The following is a 21,795-nucleotide window of genomic DNA, read 5'->3' as shown; positions in this document are numbered from 1 at the left end:
TTTAACTCAACCTGTCCTCCCCTTTCTCGCTTCACAGCCTAAGATCTTTTCTTTTCCCCTTTTGTTCTCCCCGTGGCAGTTTCTACTCTGTGCTTGCTGTGTCTCACCTTCATTTACAATAGACTGTTTGAAATGGTCTTCTCAAAGACTTTTACCTTTCAGCTGCCCCCTGCCTTGGCTATCTAGTTCAAACTCTTCTCATTTCTCTCATCAACCCTCGCTCAATTTTTCCTTCTTTTAACCAGCATGTGGAATCCAGGCATTTCTCTGTGTGGTCTTAGCTTTAGATGATGAACTAGAGGAAGAAGAATTAGACATTGTGAAGTTTCTGGGTCTCCTATTCAAGAGCCCACCTCAACTGCTTCATTATGTGACCACCTCTCTGCCTCTCTCCCATGAAGATGAAGACCATGAGGAAGAGGGACATGATATTCCAGGAGAACTGACTGATTTGCACAATGTTGGTGGGTAAATGAACGTGTTTCATTATAATCACCTCTCCCCTCTATTTTTAGATAATTCACAAAATTTCTTTTATAGACAATTTTGTTATCAATATTTAAAGCCAAATAAAAGCATTTTAACGTGATATTGACAAGAGACATGGGACCAAAATTACTTCTTCACAGCTCCCTATCAAATTCATCATCTGTTATCCATCTTCCTTTTGCCAGTAAAGGGTTGCTGTGTATGTATGCATTGACAAGGGGGTGCAGGGTGATGGAAATTTGATACAGTGAAATGGAGTTGAAAAATATATTTGAATTAGCATCGTGGAGACAAGGATTGGGGTCTTTTAGTTCTAACAGTTTAAACTCAACTAGAAGTCATTTTTGTATAGTTAAAATTTACTTTAAATAGCCTGAAAATCTAGATCCTTTTTAAATTTTAAAATGCAGAGAACCAATGGTTCAATATGCTCAAATGGACCAAGAAAAAATATCTTTACAAATGTGCACAGTGTTTCTTATATATCCGCTCAACAGAACTCAAGCATCAAATCACTTCTGATCAAAATAAATTAGCATAACTTCTTTCAAAAGTAACAGTTTGCAGCCAGTCTGCTGCTGCTTTTTCTTTTCTTTGTAAGACAGAGCTGCTCTTTTTGTTCTTCCTGTATTCCTTGTATTTTAAGAGCATCAAACTTAATGATTGCCTCAAAATGCTATCAGTAAAATGAAGATTTGTTTATATGTGATGGTCAAACATAACATCAGTAATTGCATCTACATAAAGATTGAAATTCTTTAATGTTTCTTAATCAAGCTTCTGATACTTTGGCTACTCAAAGTCACAACTGAAATAGTTCAAGGCTATCCGGGCAGTTAGGACTTGAAGGGCCAAGGTCTAGAGAGAAGAGACATTCAGACAAGTAAGATGGACAGTCTGTGCTACATTTCTCGTTGAGCCATCTGCTAATGGATGGGCAGTGCAGACAGAGAAGCCAGGAAATCTACAGATAGCTGCTGAGAGGGTGAGGAGCTTAGCACAGTTACCAGCAGTTTTGTGGTGCTAGGAGATAGACTGAAATTCAGAATCTGCCAAGGTGAAGAAGCCTCGCTAAACATGACAGGTTTTCAACTGGGACATCTGAAAGACCCCATCATGAAATGGGCAAAACTTAAAAACTAGTGAACCCACAACATGGCTGAGTTTCATAAACATTATATTGAATGAAAGAAGCTTGATACTGAAGAGTACATACTTTATGATTCTATTCATATAAAGTTCAAAAATAAGGGTAAATATTCCATGGCAGTATAAATCAGAATGGTGCTTAATTTGTAAGGCTAATGATTAAGAGTCATCAAATCACCTTTGATTTTTTGTGATGCTGGTAATAATCTTTAAGTTCATCTGGGGGCTTTTACATGAGGTTGTTGACAATGTGGGGAAAAATTCTGAAGGGTACATTTGAGTTTTGTGCATTTCTTTACCTGTATATTAAATCTCAGTAAAAAGGCTTACTTGGAAAAAAAAAAAAAGTATAAAAAAGCCTAGAAGAAAAACACACACACACACACTAAAGTGCTGGGAACATTATTTCTGTGTTCAGAAATCAATGGTAATTTCTTTTCTTTTCTTTTTTTTTACTTTCTTAAAGATCCTAAATATTTTTTAGGGATTACATTCCAAGCTCTGTTTTAAAAGGTATCTCTTTGCCATTATCTTCTTCTGGACTCTTTAGAAAACGTGCTCAAGGAGCATGTTTATTTGTTGGGGGAAGTAAAGGGTTTCATCTTCATTTTCAGTGATGTAGATAGTACATGCTGCTGCTGCTGCTGCTAAGTCGCTTCAGTCGTGTCCGACTCTGTGCAACCCCATAGACGGCAGCCCACCAGGCTCCCCCGTCCCTAGGATTATCCAGGCAAGAACACTAGAGTGGGTTGCCATTTCCTTCTCCAATGCATGAAAGTGAAAAGTGAAAGTGAAGTCGCTCAGTCATGTCTGACTCTTAGCGACCCCATGGACTGCCGCCTACCAGGCTCCTCCGCCCATGGGATTTCCCAGGCAAGAGTACTGGAGTGGGGTGCCATTGCCTTCTCCAAGATAGTACATGTAGGGTTCACTAAAACTGTATCGCATTCCAGTTTGTTTAGATAACACCTTTGGACACGAATGCAGTTTGAGCTGTGAGGACTGCATGAATGGAGGCCAATGCCAGGAAGGAAAGAGTGGGAGTTCCTGTCCCGATGGCTGGGGAGGCATTCTTTGTAATGAAAGTAAGTAGTACTTTGGAGCATGGGTGGGGGGTGAGGAGTTCTGCTCTTACTGCTGGTGAACTACTGGTGATGAGTTCTTTCCACGTGTTCTCCCCAAAATGTTTTACCAAGATTACCGGTTGATAGGGATGGGAAACCAATTTATTTGTTGTGCACAAAGAATGTCTGTGAAGCACTGAGGTTTCAAACTGAACATGTGATTAAAATGGGAAATTTTGTGTTCCCTGGGAAACTTGATGTGCTGTCTCTTGTTTATCTGTTGAACATGAAAGTTAATAAAGGAGCCGAATATCCTCGGCCTATAAAAATCCCTCCATTTAAATAAATCATTAGGCCCTGGCAAGCTACTCCCTGTGAAGCAAAAAAAGTAAAATGATTTGTGTTATGAAGTATAATTAATGGAACTGCTTAACAGTTGCCTTTTTTTGTTTGTGTTTTCTTATCTTTTTCTTTAAAACTTATGTAAGTACAGGCAATGACAATTTTAAGATTTTTATATAAGCCTCTCATGAGAAAATGTCAATGATTTGTACAATAATACCTCCAATAAATGTTTTCCTTTATATTTTAAATGGAGGTATATTTGCAGGTACTAAAACTGCCAAGTAATAAAATTCAAATATATTGACTACCTTTATTTCCTTTTTCTTTTTAAATTTCTCTTATAAATTTTTTAATAAAAGAGTTTTATTTGTAAATGGCTTGGAAGATGGTGTGAACAGATTTTTCTTTTGAAGCCCCTGAATATGGGAAGGAAGAGCACAAATATTGTTTCTATTATGAAATATAAAAGAAGCAAAACCCAGATTATAACATACTGAAGTGGTTTCAGTTAGACTGCGAGGACTTTCCTCAAGCATCACTCTGATCTTGTCTCCCTGCTGCCCAAACAGCTTCAGAAGTGTCCCATTTCCTGATACATAAAGCTTACGCTTCTAATCTAGTCACTGACAACCATCTATTATCAGGCCCTCATAAATCCTTCTCTCTTTCTATCCACAGCTCTGACCAGCTTATTATTTCCAGCAAACTAAACTACTCACTACTTAATGCTTTGTACTTTTCAGCTTTGTGCCTTTTGCTAAACTGCCATCTTTGTCTATTGCCATTTATGGCATGAAGCTTTATCTGATGGCCCTAGTCTAACAGCCATTTATATTTCCAGTGGATTTAAAGCTTCTCTCTCTCCTTCTCTTTGTCTATCTGTCTGTCTGTCTCCATCAGATTCAAGTTAGCTATGCTCCTGTTTATTTCCCTTGCTAGCCTGGGAGCTTATTTACGTGTTTCGAAATTGAAGGCTCCAGTGCATGAATGAATAAAGCTTTGTATTGAGACATCCAGCTATGTTGATAGGCCACTTGATATAGTCAACTATATAAAATGGATCAAATTAATTTTGGGCTTCCCAGGTGGCTCAGGGGTGAAGAATCTGCCTGCCACTTTAGGAGACATGGATTTGATCCCTGAGTTGGGAAGATCCCCTGGAGAAAGGAATGGCAACCCACTCCAATATTCTTGCCTGGGAAATCCCATGGACAGAGACTGGCAGGCTACATACAGTTTATAAGACTGAAAAGAGTTGGATACCACTGAGGGACTAAGCACAAACACAAATCAATCTTGTTGCATGACTATTAGGAAGTAAATGTTTATACCCTTTATTGTAAATTTTGTTGGTAAATATGTGTCTTCCACACCCTTGATCCACAACATGTTAGCATGAGAAATAAAAGTAGAAATCTATTGCAAATCCATGAGAATAAAATATGTCTGACACAAAATTAATATACAAGTGTTGAAAATGAACTCCCTGATAAAATGAAAATAACACATCCCGTTCTTTGGCTTTGGAAAAACTTAAGATTCTTTAAGTGTTCACATGGTCCTATAAAGGACAGTCTGGCCCTGAAAGCAGAAATTTATATCTTCTTTGCATTTCCTCTCTGTCTCTTTCATTTTTTTTCCTACAAAAATTAAAACAGAGCAATCCAAATTGGAAAGAAAAAAGTATTATCACTAAATCTTTAACAAAAAGGGAGAGTGAGGATATTTTCTTAAAAATCCCTATAAACTGTAAAAATGGAAATGACCAATCATTCATCACTAGTATTTCTAAGAGTACCAGCTCTTCTTATGCAGCAAGAAACATAAGAAAAAAAAAAAAATTCTTCAGGGATCTGGAAAGTTAGTTTTCCCATTGGGTAGATCTTCTAACCCAGTATCTTTATTGGTCTATAATGAAAACATCTACTTGGATGTTTTAGGAATTTCAGCAAGTAGTTACAAAGGAAACAACTAAAAAATTACTACATATTAATTTTAACAGCACACTTTAGGACTCCATTTCTTTTAAAGAGATTTCATATTGACTATCTCATTTGTTATTGTGAGGGGTCTTTCCAGTAGAAAGAGAAGACTAAAGTATTTTCATATGACAAATGAATGGGCTATGTATTACATGGAAGGGAAGATTCATATCTTTTTCCAAATCATCCAGCTATGGTTTGGGACATGTTTGGTTTCAAATTTTCTTCTCTAGATAAATGCTCTCTTTGATGTTAATGAAGTATTTAGCAAATCCATGATCCCCTGGATTAGGAAAGGGCAACCCACTCCAGTATTCTTGCCTGAAAAATTCCATGGAGAGAGGAGCCTAGCTCTGGGCTCTCAAAGAGTTAGACATGACTGAGAACTCACATACATGCACATACTCTGTGATACCATATTCTTTTTGTGGGAGAGTAGTAGGTGATCTCCAGTACTCTTGCCTGAAAAATCCCATGGACGGAGGAGCCTGGTAGGCTGCAATCCATGGGGTCGCTAAGAGTAGGACACAACTGAGTGACTTCACTTTGACTTTTCACTTTCATGCATTGGAGGAGGAAATGGCAACCCACTCCAGTGTTCTTGCCTGGAGAATCCCATGGACAGAGGAGCCTGGTGGGCTGCCGTCTATGGGGTCACACAGAGTCGGACACAACTGAAGCGACTTAGCAGCAGCAGCAGCAGCAGTAGGTGATAGTGTTGGTGTGCTGATGTAGATGCCTTGCTGTAACCCCGATACTGTTCAAGCTACTTAAACTTCCTTAGCTTCATTTTCCAGGTATATATATGGAGAAGGCAATGGCAACCCATTCCAGTACTCTTGCCTGGAAAATCCCATGGACAGAGGAGCCTGGTAGGCTACAGTCCATGGGGTCACTAAGAGTCTGGCACGACTGAATGACTTCACTTTCACTTTTCACTTTCATGCATTGGAGAAGGAAATGGCAACCCACTCCAGTGTTCTTGCCTGGAGAATCCCAAGGACAGAGGATCCTAGTGGGCTGCTGTCTATGGGGTCGCACAGAATCGGACATGACTGAAGCGACTTAGCAGTATATATATATATATATATTTAAAATGTGTAGTCTATAGTTGCTATAAAAATTCAAAGAGTTCCTACATGTAAATTAGTAATGCAGGTCTCAACCATGTTTGTTGCCAGTTTACGTCTTTATTGCTCCCTTTTTTCCCTTTCCTGTTCCTTTCCTTGTCATAGTAACCACAGGCTTGAAAGCAAAGAAAAAAGTGAGTTAGAAATCAAGTTTCCATATTAGCATCTGGAATGGTGTAGAGGGGGTAGATAGAAGAGGTAATAAAAATGTAGTTTTTAGTATTTAGCCAATGATGATAAAATGTCAATGTAAATGGCTACTGAAATGATCTCAACAGCTGTATTTACTCAAGCTTAAAATCATAGACATTTTCCAGACTGTATTTATTTTTAATGGAATACTAAGCACTTCCCCCCAAAACAGCAAACCAAAGAAAACAATTACTTGTCTTTGTCAGTCTTTGACAGTGCAGAATACCTTGGAATCATCAAGATAGTCTTAGTTACATTCATTTCTGGTTAAAAACACATGGCTCTTTTTCCCTACATTTTCTTCCTGTCTTTCAAAATGGAAGGTGCAGTTTGTTTCTCACTAGGGTTAGTGACATCTATACAACAAAAATGTTTATGTAGTTCCAAAAATGTGAGGGTAAGAGTTTAAGGAGCAAGGTAAATTTTGCATGTAAACCTTGTTAGCAGTTCTTTAGTCAGCATCATTTTAACTACCTGTACCAGTAATTCCCCCAGGAATGATGAACAGGCCAGAGACTCTTCCTGGGTCTGCAAGTTACAGAGACTTTAATTACTGAGAATCAATTCTAATAGGCAGTCATTTTTCTCTCTCTATTTGTGTCACAATGAATGTGTTACACTGCATATTCACTTTCACTGTTTTCTTCATAGCTTGTTGTTCCCCAGAGACCAGTGTGAGAGAGTATGATGACTTCTGTGACTGTCAGAATGGAGGCACCTGTGACCCTCTGACTGGGCGATGCAAGTGCCCCCCAGGGGTTCATGGGAAAACCTGTGCAGACGGTAGGAATGTCTGGTCCTGTGAGACAACTCTTTAAGTTCTTGAGGTTTCTAATAAGAAATAGAATAAAAGCTGAGCCTGTATTTTTCAATGTGGGCTTTTCTGAAGATATAAAGGGCTGTGTATGTATATATACATACATACATACACACAAGCACACAATTGCTTTGACCAATAAATGCGTAACAGAACAAAATAAGTGGTACTTAAATCTCCAGCTATGATCCATGCAGGATGAATCCTGATACAGATAAAACCTTTCTCATCCACTGAGCAAAATGTTGAGTTTGCGTGTACAGGTTTGCACACAGGGGCTTGGGTGAATTGATTTGCTCTGCATACTAAAAGAAAGAAGAAAATGAAGCTCTTTGGACGAATCAGGGAGGATGTGAGATAAAAACCAGAAAAGGAAAGGAGAGGAGAGAGAGAGGAGAAATAATGCATGAAAAACTTAAAAAATACCCATCCAATGAGTGCTGTGCGTGGATTTTTCATAGAAACCAATCAAGAGACCACATTTTCTACATGGGCTGATAAAACACAAAAAATGAAACTGCTTGTACAATCCCAGGAGCTGAAGGCAGAGAGTCATGAAGATGTAAGTCTTCAGGGATTGCCAGAAATCATGGAGAGTTGATTAGATTCTCACAGATTGTAGAACTGGGGAGAGAGAAAACCCAAGTTTAGTTTGCTCTCTGAGAGGGGCAGGAAAGCTCATGCTCACATCCTAGTTATTTATCCCCCAATTTTTATTCATTTATTCAAAATATATGTATTAAGTGTTGCAAGACACTGTGCCCGGCTTTATGATACGTTGAGAAAACAAAAATGAAACAGACCCTGGTCCTTCCTCATGGAACTCACAGTCTTGTTCAAAGCAGACACAGGTTACACATGTTGGTAGGTATTTCAAGTTAAATCTTAATGTGTGCTTGGGGGTTGAACCATGAGGGCCATGCAGACCATGTGAGCCAGGGAACGACCTGTAGAGAAGTGACCCTTGAGCAGAAGTGTGCAAGATGAGGAAATGTGAAGCAAGGCAAGAGAGAAGGAAGAGCGCAGCAGACTCAGGGGGCCACGTGTGACCTGACTCTGAAGCGAGAAAGAATGAGGTGATTTAGGGGTGCCTGAGAGGGATCTGCTGATAGAGCCAAAGTCAGGGAAGATACTAGCGCAACATAAGGTCAGCCAGCGCAGGGGCTCATTTCTTGTTGCACTTGGAGTTTTTAACCTGACAGCAATGACAAGTCATTGCAGAATTTGGGGCAAATGATGTAAAATCATAGGGGTAGTTTTTTAAAAATCTCTAGTCTCTTGATTAATCAGATTAGAAACATTTTACCTTTTGCGGTCTCCTTATCTTACATAACAATAGCTCTAGTGAGGTTTGCATGTGGGCAAATATTCACTTTGGTTGTCTTTCTACCCTCCAGGATGCCCAAAAGGATTCTTTGGGAAGAATTGCAAAAGGAAATGTAACTGTGCCAACAATGGCCATTGCCACAGGGTATATGGAGCCTGTTTGTGTGAGCCAGGGCGCTATGGGAGGTTTTGTCATTTGAGTAAGTCTAAGGCACTAAATTTTCTCTGTGTGTGAAGCCAGAAAGCTCAGAAAATTCCTGAAAATATTTAGTGTCAACTTAAAGAAACATCCAACGTCAGAGTTGTGAGCTTAAGTTTTAATCAAGGTCTTGCTGAAGACTAGAGCCCAGGAGACAGCCACTCAGTTAGTTCTGAGGAAACTGCTCCAAGGAAGTAAAGGAGAAGCCCATTTATTTATATATATTTGTATCCTTCCTTGAGCTTGCCAGGTGGCTCAGTGGGTAAAGAATCTACCAGCAATGCAGGAGATGCAGGAGACACGAGTTCCATCCCCAAGTTGGGAAGGTTCCCTGGAGGAGGGCATGGCAATCCACTCCAGTGTTCTTGCCTGGAGAATCCCATGGACAAAGGAACCTGGTGGACTACAGTCCACTGGGTCACAAAGAATCTGACACGACAAGCGCTGAGTGAGCATGCACACACTACCTGCCCATACTCATCTCATCTAATTTTAGGGTTGATTTAATTGGCACCACACCTGTTGTGTGATATTTTACATTATTATTCATTTATGTAAAGTAAAATGCCTTATATATTATTAAAGAGGAAGTGCAATAATATGAAATACCCTGACATTTTTAGTGTTATCACCAAGTTATGTAAATCCATCTCTCTGTCAATATTTTAAGGTAATTAAAAAAAATAAGTCTATACTAAAAAATATATGTTGTTGCTCAGTTGCTAAGTCATGTCTGACTGTATATATACATATATATATATATATATATATATATAAAACACATTTTGATAAAAGAATCTGGCTCTTTGAAATTCTTCCTGAGATACCCATCTACCCATCTAAGGCCGTGTTTATCCAAAGCACAGAGTGCCTCATCCTGTTTTTCATCCTGAATTTCTCAGAGTTTACTGTTCATAAGCAACTTCAATGGGTTAGGACTTACCACTTGTGGAACAAAATGGTGAGCAGCACATCTCTGTTCTTTTTTTACATTAGACAAAGGAAGAAAGTAAAAAGCATAGCGTATTTTATACAATCATATTATATACATATCACAATTTTTGTTTTAGTCTTTATTTAGCCTCCTTACATTATAGAATCTATATTTTGATGAGTGAAAAAAAATATTCTGAAGTCTTTTTCCTAGTTAGTGTTTACCTTAATTATTGAGAGGGAGATGTTAATAGTTCATTTAAGTGGACATTCCACATTTTATGGAAATTAAACATCAAAAGTCCAATACACTGAGTTCTAGTGCAAAAAAAAAAATCCCTAAAATGTCTAAATCATGCTATTCATTTTGCATTTGTGACCAGCAATCACATACTGTCAAAGATGGAAGAAAACACAATCACCAATAAGTGTTTCAGCTCATCAGTAACTTCTAAGCTATCTCCTACTGGGACAGCTCTGGGTGCCCACCTTAACATCCCACCTTGAAACTGTGTAAGTCCCTGTGAACCTGAAACAGTCTGCACCTCACTCTCCCACCTATTCCATAGTCCCACCTTTGAAAATCCTTCCTGAGTGAACCTCAGTAATATCGTGACCTATTTAAAATATCAGAGACCTTTTAGAGTCTTCCATTGTATTTTTAGTTGAATGTCCATGGACCTTATCTATTTTAGAAAAGGCATGCCCCTTAAAAACAGAATAAGCAGTGAATTCTCCAATAAGAGAGCCAGTGAAGGCTTCATAGAAAAACAAGCCTGGGTCTGAAGCTCCAATACTTTGGCCACCCAATGGGAAGAGCCGACTCATTGGAAAAGACCATGATGCTGGGAAAGATTGAGAGCAGGAGGAGAAGAGGGCAGCAGAGGATGAAATGGTTAAATAGCATCACTGACTCAATGGATATGAATTTGAGCAAACTCCGGGAGATAGTGGAAGACAGAGGAGCCTGGTATGCTACAGTCCATGAGGTCACAAAGGGTCGGACATGATAGCAGTGAACAGCAACAACATGAGAAAAGATATGGATGAGAAACAGAGAACAGGAGAGAAGACATGGGTAAATGAGAACAATGCAGGTGCTGACGATGTATCACAAAGCATTGGATTCCTCCTAGAACAAACCTAGAAACAAAGATTGCATCATTTCTGTTATTGTTACAAGGTTAGAGGATACATCACATTTTAAAGTAATAATTCTTACATTTTTCATAAGCTAATATCAGATATTTTGCTGAAAAACATTCAAATCATAACTCATCTGCTCAAAAATTTAAAAAGCAGATGGTGGTGGTGGCAATGGTGGTTAGCAATTGGAATGTGATCCTCTTTAGAAAAAGCATACACATTCCAGGTCTCCAGGACTCATTGCTCGGACTTGAGGCTTCATTTATTAATGCCATTTGCTTGGCCCTAAGAGGCTTGAATTTGCAACCCTATATTAGTTTTCTAGTCCTGTTACAGTGAAGTACCACAAATTAAGTGGTTTAAACAACAAAAATTAATTGCCTCATAGTTCTGGAGGCTGGAAGTCTGGGATCAAGGCTCTGGCAGGCCACATTCCTCTGCAGGCACCAGGGGAGGAACAGCACCAGGCTGCTCTCCCCTAGCTTCCTGTACTTCCCTGACTTGTAACAGCAGAACTCCAGTATTCGCATGGCATTTTCGCCTCTTGTCCAAATTTCTCCTATTTATAAGGACAGCAGTCATATAAGACTGTAAGTCCAGCGCACATCAGTATGACCTCATCTTAATGAATTATGTCAGCAGCAGCACAATTTCAAATACGACCTCACCTTAACTAATTACATCAACAAAGACATAATTTCCAAATGAGGTCACATTCTGAGGTACTAGAGGGAAGTACTTAAACATGTGCATTTTTGGAGGACATGTTTCAATGCATGGCAAACCCTGAGAAAATGCTAGATTACCAACAAAACATTTCTTCTTCCACTTTTTCCTTTTTTTCCCTCCCCAGTGCTATGTTCTTAATATACTCAGTTGTCACAGTTAAGTATTCCATGGTATAAGTTGTCCACTGAACCCCTGTTCTACAAGCTGAACCAGAAAGAGTAGGGCCTGGAAACTAATCTAGGAAAATGAGCGCTGGAGAGTGAGCAAGAAGCCCACATCAAGGAAGACAATAGCTCTGAAAGCTGCTGGGGGTTGGTGGGTCTAGGAAAAAACTCAACACAGAAGATGCAGGAAGGATGAGGAGGTATCGTCCAAATAGGATACTATGAACAGTGAAAAGGGGCCCTGTTGATAATTTTGTTCTGCTTTAAGGGGTAACTCTGTCTGTCCCTGGTAACTGAGACAAAGACCACCCTCCATGGTGGACTGTAACCACCACTTAAGATTACCTCTACTAATAATAGCACACATTAGCAGATGCTCATAATTCCCATCTATCAGAAAGTCAAGTGGCTTATTTTGTTCTCACCAAGCAGTTTTCCACAGCAAAGCCTATACATGTATATAATACAATTTGAACCTGGAGGGCACTTGAAAGATCTTTTATTTGAGTCCCTTAGACTCCTGTAATGTGGGAGAAAAAAATTGTCAGTTATATTTTGGAAAGGAAATTGAAGCACTAAAACTCCTCAAAAAGATAACTAAGATAATGGTATGTTTTCCTGAATGCAAAGGTGGGACTTTCTCAAATTAGAATTCCTGTGCTGACTAGCATCCCTAAAACTCAACAGCATGGGGGAAAATGATGAAGGAAAGGCAAGCACCATTTGCCAAAGATGTGGCCAAGATAATGGTGCTGTCAGGATGAAGGTTTTGGGTCATCTACATGATGTAGAATTATTGCAGATTACCATATAATGAAAGGGAATGAAAACAATGGCGAGCCTTCCCATCAATGCTTGTCTATCATTGCCAAACTGCGACACGATGGATATGGGGCCTGGCAGGCATCAGCAGCCTTTGGAGAATATAAACTACAGGCACCAATGGAGCACATTGAGAAGCAATTTCTCTCCCAGAAGCACCAAAGCCTTTTAAGTAGTTCAGGCTTCACTGTTCACATCCAGTTGCCAAAAAGCAAATGAATTGCTTGATTTGAAAGACATTTGTTTCCCTATTTTTTTGGCAGCCAGGATGATCCCCTTGTTTTTCCCATAATCAGGCCCCACAGAACTACATGCCTGTGCACTCATAATGTAAAAGAAACAAAGCCTGGTTTTCAGGTGACCGCTTTGCCTCAATCTGCTTGCAGACTGTCCCAAGGGGGCCTACGGAGCTGGCTGCTCTTCAGAATGTCAGTGTGTGGAGGAGAACACCCTGGAATGCCGTGCCAGAAATGGCAGTTGCACCTGCAAATCTGGTTACCAAGGCAACAGATGCCAGAGAGGTACAATCTCATGATAAATTTTCTTTCTTCTCTAATAACAATGCTCAGTTTTGGTTTAGCACCAGCTGATCATTAATTAGTTACTCCACCCCACACAGGTCCTTGGGAAATCAGTAAACTTTATCAATCCCCTATTTGCAGGTGAGGAATCTGAGATGGGGGCAATAAAGCCATTTAACCTTGTCTTCTTAGCCTGTGATGTTAGCTGTCCCCTTGCTGGCTTGAGCAAGGGAAGAAAGATCACATTGCAGAGAATCTTATCCTAAGAAGATGAGAGCTGGCCAATCACTTGTTAGAGCTGAATTAATCAAGTAAGGGCTGCTAGCTTTGAGAGTGAAAGAATAATTTTCTTTACATCTAAAGCTGGACTGTTCAAACAAATGCAATGGAAACCATAGAAACATTTTGAAAATTTTAAACATGATTATTAGTGTGCTCCTCTCTGAAATCTCTGTAAATAATTTATTTATAAATCTATAAATACAAAAGTTTGTGTGCAGCATAATTCCAATGATAAGTAACGTGTATAGATACATACGTGTAGCTGCATATAAAATTTGGAAAAAGGTATTCCAAGATGTTAGTAACGGCTTTCTCTGGATTGTGGACTCACAGAATGCTTCTCCTAAGGCATCTGCATGGCTCTCTCATTTTCTCTGTTACCTTTTTAGTGAATCTTGCCATTACCATGCTACTCAAAATTGCAACCTGCAAGTCTCCTTGAACATCTACATTTTTCCAAAGTGCTTACCATCATCTAACATACCATATTTTCTAATTATTATTATGTCTAATGTTTATTGCCTGCACAGTTGCTGCTAGAAGCTGAGTCCCAACAAGGGAAGGGTAGTTATTTATTTATTTTTTACCAAAGTATCCCCAGACTATTAAAACAATCAGGACATATAGAGGTTGCTCAATAATTACTATATTTTCTTAAATAAATATATGTGTGATTCAATAATTTTTATTCTTTTTCTCTTGTTATTATACATTATGAATTAAGCAGTTCTTACTCTTTTATCTAGGGGAAATTATCACAGGGTTTATTTCCTTTTCACACATATCAGGTCTGAACATATAAGTACAGTTATCACAACTAATGGCAAGTGAACTTTGTGCCTGTGAAGTGATCCAAAGCAATCTCGTTTAAAATCAGAAGGAGATAATAGATTTGAATGGAAACCATCATTCTATTGGGTCCACTTACAGAGGCTGGGCCTGGGGTAGAAGGTTGTCCTTGACTCTTGTGTATTACACATTGCCCTTACATTATCATCTTCACAGAGTCTGCAGCGTTTGTCCAAGCTGATTGAAAGGGAATTGGGGTCTTCCAGGTTGACCTGTGGCTGTGGACCTGGTTGTGGAACTAGAGTATGTAAACAGCAATGTTCATCAAGATTTTGTAGAGATGAGGGCTTTTTATGTAGCTGGATTGTGACTGTCTAGGTAATGAGGAAGAGAACTTGAGGGAACAGAAGGCTGACATTATACAAATGCATTGAACATGGTATGAGAGTGGGTCCCATTCCAATATCTAAACCTCCTTCTGCTTCAACTGATTTTAAGCCTATAGTCAGCCCCTCATTCATTTCCCTACTAGAGAAGTTGTGCCCTAGAAGTCAACACATGGGAGATAGTATCATATATACACACCTGGGTAAATTTAATTTATTCTGATAACATTTTCTCAAAGCAACTGCTGAACATACTATATTGGAAATGCTTTTGAGATTCCCACTGTGAAGGAAAATGAGTTGAAAGTATATGTAAATCAGCGAAATAGAGAGGTCACCATAGTCTCAGGAAAACATATTATTTTTTAATCAGATAACTTTGTCCAATTCTGATATTTTTGTCTAACCACAGAATGAAATTATGACTCAGACTGGCGCGGGTGAACAGGATCACCATGATTGGCAGCTAAAATCAAGGCAAGAAAAGCTCTCCAAGTGTTGTTCATGATGAAAATCAGGCCTGTTGTTCTTCTTTCTCTTTTTTCAAAGAGTGAAGTAGCCCAAGTGCTCCTAGAGCCAAGCATATCTTTAAAAATCTTGACTCCAGACCTGTGTCTAGATTGCAGATGAATACTTAATTAAAGACGGCAAATTGTTTCAATGGCACTAATGAACAGTGCTCTCCATAATCAGCACCAGGCCTTATTTAGCCCATCAGTGATGACTTTTAAGAGCAGTAGAGCTGGTTTCTACACTAATCTGTGAAATAGCAAAAAAGAGAGAGGGAGGAAAAAAAAAAAACCTAACATCTTTGCCTTGCATTGATTAGTTTGTAGCCTGGGGTATTTTGGACCCCAGGTGCAGACAGACTTGACTATGGAGGACTCTGGCCCAGCAAGTCTCTTGAGTCTGTCTAAAGAGGCCTGCTCAGCCTTTGTGTCACCATTAAAAGGACCGATTTTTCTTGGACTAGTTCCATATTGATGAACTTGAAATTTTGAACACTGATGGAACCCTACGAGCCGGTTAACGGACATGAAAAGTGCTGAGTACCAGTAGTATCATCACGGAAGTTGGGTGTAGTGACTGAGAGCACCAATTTCACACACCAGTTCTGGATTCCAGTACTGACTTGGCTACTTATTAACCGAGACCCAGAATAAGTCACTTAACCTCTCCAAGTCTTAGTTTCTTATGTAAGTGGAGATAAAGTTGCTATGTCATATAGGGATTTTTATGAAAATGTCAGCTAATTTATGTAAAATGCTTGGCACAGAAGAAGTGATCAACAGATAATAGCTAAGAATGGTATGAACACCCTAAAATAATTAATAATTCTGTTATTCAGAAACTCTGCCTAAGACTCGAAGATACTTCACAGCCAAATTTAGTTTTATGTAGCTTTCTATAATTATCACATGTTTAAGAAAGTCTCACTGTTTTCCCTGTGTTAAAAGCATGCTTTCTACCAGGTTTCAAATTCCAGTGGTTTCAGTGGAGACTGAAACCTCTAACTGAGCCCTCAGTAGTCCCTGAAGTATTAGCCATCCTTTTCTAGTTCAAGAACGTTCAACAAAACAGCACAAGTCTCTCTGTCTCCCCCTTATACATTGCACACTCTTATAAAAAACAGAAATTACAAACCTCTGGAATGATTATTCTGGCTTAGAAAATAAGCAAAGACTGGGAAAAGAGGGTTCAGGTGGAACAAATCCCAAGCACCACACCTTCCAAGCTTCCTTTATAAATTACATCTCATTTCAGATTTTGTTCTGTGCAACTGCCTCCAAAAATATACATCAAAATTGCTTCCATTGTTACTGTCTGAAAAACCACGTTTTTAGCAAAAAGCCAACCTCTGTATGTGTGTTTCCAAAGTGACAAGATATGGCCTCATGTTGATTTCTTCGTGGAATATTTTGGAAGTGTGTTAAATCCTTAGGGGCTACTCTGAATGTTTCTTTCTTTGCAGCTCAGTCACACACACACACACACACACACGCACGCACATTTTCCTACTCACTTAGGCAACAGCAGAAATCCGGGACCAGGTTAAGATTTATTACAAGGTGGTAATAAATAGCTCCTTTCTTTCTTTCTCGTTTTATTTAACAAGCCTGCCCTGATGGCCGCTGGGGATCAGCATGCCAATTCTTCTGTGGACCCTGTGAGAATGGAGGTCAGTGCAACAAAGAAACTGGAAACTGTGACTATCTTCCTGGTTACATGGGAAAAGCCTGTACCCTATGTAAGTTATTAACCTAGACTAGATGACCAACAAAGTTATTAAAGTTGATAGCTTTATAAATGCTTTTTCAAAACTGCTCTGTGAGCTACAGTGTAACAGTGTATGTTTTAATTATCTGTTGTATAAAAAAACCTCAATACTTGGTAACAGATTCTGCCAAAAACAACTTTTAATTTGATTATTTGGATTGATAAGATGATTCTCCCTCTTGTCTCACCTGCAGTCTCTAGTGGCTGCTTCTAGCTAGTAGATCAGCTGGAATCAGGGATATCCAGCCTTTTCTGTACATAGCATTTCCACAAGGTTACCTGTGTTGTTCCGTTGCTAAATCATGTCTGACTCTTGACTCTTTGCCAGCCCATGGGCTACAGCCTGCCAGGCCTTCTTCTCCCTCACTGTCTCCTGGAGTTTGCCCAAGTTCATGTCCATTGAGTCAGTGATGCCATTCAACTATCTCATCCTCTGTTGCCCCCTTCTCCTGCCCTCAGTCTTTCCCAGCATCAGGGTCTTTTCCAATGAGTCACCTCTTTGCATCAGGTGGCCGAAGTACTGGAGCTTCAGCTTCAGCATCAGTCCTTCCATTGAGGATTCAGGGTTGATTCCCTTTAAGATTGACTGGTTTGATCTCCTTGCTGTCCAAGTGACTCTCAAGAGTCTTCTCCAACAGCACAGTTCAAAGGCATCTATTCTTTAGCCCTCAGTCTTCTTTGTGGTCCAACTTTCATATCCGTACATGACTGCTGGAGGTTAGCTTGGGCTTCCTCAAAGCATCACAGCCTTAAGACAGCAATCTAAGAAAGAGAATCCAAAGGTGGAAAAGCAGAAACTACAATGTCTCCAAAAGCCTACCTTTGGAAACCACACATTGTTACTTCTGCCACTTTCTGTTGGTTAAAGTAAGTCATAAGGACAGCCAGATTCAAGGGGAGGAGAAAGAGATTCTACTTCCTGATGAGAGGGGTAGCAAAATCTCATTGCAAAAGACCTGCAAGCTAGGAGATATTTGGAACCCATCTATCATAGCATACTATTTAAAGTTATACTGAAAGGCACTTTAAAAATCTGCTAGACTGTATTTCTCATTCTTGTCAGAGTGGGAACAGATTAGAGACAGATAAAAAGTGATTAGTCAAACTGAAGCTGCTTCAAAGAGTGTAGAACTACTACTTTGCTATCTCCTTTTCTGCTTGTAATTCTTGCATAACCTCTGTTAACCTTGCCTGTATTGCCTTCTCTACTCCATCCACCATGAAACAGTTACTTGAAAACTTGAGAAAAGCTTTGGGCTGTATGGTAACGATGGTATTTTTACGTTACTATTTCAAATGTTTCTGATCAAGGTTAGCAGAAGTCTAATGTTTGGATTGTCTATGATATTATGAGATGTGAACATTGATCTGAATTAGCTGCTAGTGCTTAGAATTTTCTATAAACCAGCAAGCAAATAAAAGCAGAAACTTAAATGTAAACATAAGGTGTAACAGTAGGGTAGTATTTAGCACTTAGCTAATCATCTGATCATTTGGGAAAATGCATGACTGCCCCAAGGATAACCCTCAAGCAAGAGTTTTAGAACAAGGTTGTTGCCTGATGATTTTTCTGGATATAACTAGATCATTCATACTTTAGGACTGTCATTCTGGCACTGTTGACAGCCTTTCAAAAGGTATAAATTTTGCTAGTGCAGCAGTTGGCTATCCCTAGCCTACTTGTTTCCTTTTAAAAAAGCTTAAAGGTAATAATTTACATATTCAAAAGGTAGTAACTTGCTATTTCCAAAGTGAAGTGACATTTTCTATTGCCTAACTCAATTTTAATGAAATAATTATTAAGCAGATAGTGATATATCTGTTTCAATTGTCAGGTGATATAAATAGACTATTTAGAAACAAGGAGAGAGAAAGATAAACTGTTCATTTTTTATTTAATAGTTATGTTACAACTATCTTCCATTCGAAGATTTCAAAACCAAGGAGAATATATTATGAAAGTCCCAAGACATTTTTAGGTAACAATTCTAACTTTATTGGCGATCTGATACGTAAGATAATAAATTGATTTGGATAGGCAAAAATATTCCCCAACTTCTACACCAGTTCAATTTTAATGTTATATGCTATTATCTGATTTTACATACACAGATAGAGACACAAATTATATAATAATCCTAATAGGATATTTAGGAAAATGAATAAAACCAAAGCATAGGACTCATTAAAAATGCTTCATGTACTCCACAAGAAATGTGTGGCATTTGAAGAAACACATATATATTTTTATAAATACTCTGAAAATGGTGCTTACAGAATTTTAAAACTTCGTTATTCTGCATAATGAACTGTAAAAATACTTGTAGACTATACAAGGTAATATGTTTTAGAGGTAGTAGAGACAAAAAAGCATTTCTAAAGATATTGGCTTTATATAAATTCCAATTATTAGAAGTTATAAATACAAATACTTGGGCAAAATAATTCCTTTTTAAAAGTGTTGCTTTCACTGTGTGAGAAAATTCTCTGGATTGTGGTAGACTATACATTTTCTTTCTTCTTGATAGACAGTATCAGGGTTGGTGATAGTTATGGTTGAATAGACACTCACACCCTTGATGAGAATGTGCCATCTCTATGAAGGTTTAGTCTCATATATCAGGCCTGTTACCAAATAATCTCATAAGTGATCCCAGCTTTTTCTTTATCCCAGTATTATTTCTACTAACTAAAGTACAAAATAAAAGTAACCTAAATAGCCGCCCAGAACAAGAATGAGCAAACAAATCCTATAACACATCAACGGGCTATTCTGAGGCCATTAAGATTCATGTTTTGGATGAATGTGTAACATCAGGAGAATTGACATTAAATGTACATTAAAAGTTGTATATAGAGAATGCTCCAAATTTGTAAAAACCTGTACACATGTATGTGTGTGGGAAATTGTAGTAGAAAGGAAAGCAGTTGTTAACAATGGCCATCTCTAAGGACTATTAGTGAATATTTTTCTCCTTTTTACATTTCTGCCTTTCCTGTATGTACTTCTTAACTATTTTTCCACTTTACAAGGGAGAAAATATATCATCTTCAGACCAATCACACACTAAACACATAAGATAGTTGTCTATTCTTAAAGTATCATCTGGTGGTCTTAACTGTTCCCATATAGTGAAGATGTGTGTTCTTCAGTCCAATTGATCTTGTTGCTCTTTAAGATTATTTTCTCCTGTTTCAGATGAGCTGGATATTGAGCATAACTTGACAATACCACTAAAATGCTTTAAGAAAGTAGTAAATGTTTCCTCTGGACACTTACTTCCCTTTTTTCAGAAATCCCATATTCCTTTCCCTTAGTCATTGTTATTACTTCTCTAGATTCTGCCATGATTTCTTATGCGTGTTTACAAAATAGACCCCTTCACTATGAAGAAGAGAAAATTAGAAGAGAATAAGGGAGAAGATACTGAAAGGGGATGTATATGTATATATGTGTGTGTGTGCTTGGTCTTGGTCGTGTCCAACTCTTTGCAACTCCATGGACTGTAGCCTACCAGACTCCTCTGTCCGTGGGATTTTTCAGGCAAGAATACTTTTGTGGGTTGCCATTTCCTACCCCAGGGGATCTTCTCAACCATGGATCAACCTGCATCTCTGTCATCTCCTGCATTGGCATCACTGCGCCACCTGGAAAGCCCCAGGTAGGGAGATAGCAATTCCAAATACAACTTTTAAACATATATGATCAAACAAGTTTTAAACATTATATGATCAACTATCATGAAATGATGATTCATCCTGAGGTGATGATGGTCAAAATCATTAAGTGCTATGAAAACCCTAATAAACACAGATGTGAACCTTCTGTAAACAAATTGATAAATGTTTAACTACTGATTCTCTGAAATATAAAAACCCTGTTTTGGTTCATTTGACAATTTCCTGTGTAATATTCCCACCAAGGCATCCAATGTGACGTCAACTGTCAAGCAACCAATGTGACGTCAACTGTCTCAGAAAATTCCCCAAAATTTAACAGGTTGCAAATTAACCTGTTAAATTTATCAAGCAACCAATGTGACGTCAACTGTCTCAGAAAATTCCCCAAAATTTAACAGGTTGCAAATTAACCATTGGCTTTCCAAGCTGGTATTAACAGCTCCAGTATACCAGTGGCTGGCAAATAATTGTAGCCTGAAAACTCTTAAAAATCTGAAAGTGAAAGTGAAAGTCGCTCGGTGGTGTCTGACTCTTTGTGACTTTGTGATATAGTCCATGGAATTCTCCAGGCCAGAAGACTGGAGTGGGTGTAGCCTTTCCCTTCTCCAGGGGATCTTCCTAAACCAGGGATTGAACCCAGGTTTACCTGCATTGCAGGCAGATTCTTTACCAGCTGAGCTACAAGGGAAGCCCAGGAATGCTGGAGTGGGTAGCCTATCCCTTCTCCAGTGGATCTTCCCAACCCAGGAATCGAACCGAGGTCTCCCAGGTTCAATTCCTGGGTTGGGAAGATCCACTGGAGAAATCTGAATGATTTCTTAATCTTTACTTTCTCTTTTGATATTAAGAATTCATAACTTTTCAGGTGTTCATTTTTCCTGTTTCTAAGCAGGTGACTAAGTTGACATTTGGGTTGAATTAAATTAACCAACAAATAGCTTCAACCAACCAAAAATTTCCTATCAGGCTACTCTTTTTTTTTTTTTAATAAAAATTAATTATTTAGCTTAAGTGATTTGAGATTCAAAAAATAGACTAAAAATCATTGCATTGCTTTATGTGTAGATTCATATCCCTTATCCTTTTTCTCTCAGTTCAAGTAACTGGAATATTAACTCAGATCATGAGGAAACAAGTGGTCCCTCCAACAACCACTAAGCTGTTTTCCATCTTCCTGTAACATACCTACCCTAAGCTAGGGCTAGCATCTCCTAAAAAAGACAATTATCTAAGGTAGAAAAAAGAACACTTGTAAAGTGAAATAGGATAAAACAAACAAAAAACTATTAGAACAGTTTTGAGTGTTAAGCATCACCAGGCACAAAGAAGTGAGGTGCGATAATATACTTCCAACCTCTTTGAAGCAATCCTC

General features: G+C 38.6%; 1 protein-coding gene across 1 annotated transcript in view; it reads left to right on the top strand.

The window, feature by feature from the left end:
• Positions 1-21,795, top strand: part of LOC129643919 (EGF-like and EMI domain-containing protein 1) — a 614,705-nt gene that overhangs the window by 592,725 nt on the left and 185 nt on the right. The window contains exons 11-14 of the mRNA XM_055569141.1: positions 282-464; positions 2,592-2,723; positions 12,874-13,008; positions 16,582-16,713. Coding sequence (XP_055425116.1) covers positions 282-464; positions 2,592-2,723; positions 12,874-13,008; positions 16,582-16,713 — 582 coding nt within the window. The remainder of the gene's footprint in view (positions 1-281; positions 465-2,591; positions 2,724-12,873; positions 13,009-16,581; positions 16,714-21,795) is intronic.

Source organism: Bubalus kerabau, chromosome 2 (assembly GCF_029407905.1).
Source record: "Bubalus kerabau isolate K-KA32 ecotype Philippines breed swamp buffalo chromosome 2, PCC_UOA_SB_1v2, whole genome shotgun sequence".
NCBI classification, from domain to species: Eukaryota; Metazoa; Chordata; class Mammalia; order Artiodactyla; family Bovidae; genus Bubalus; species Bubalus kerabau.
The sequence above is the reverse complement of the archived record's forward strand: the minus strand, read 5'-3'. Positions and strand labels throughout refer to the sequence as shown.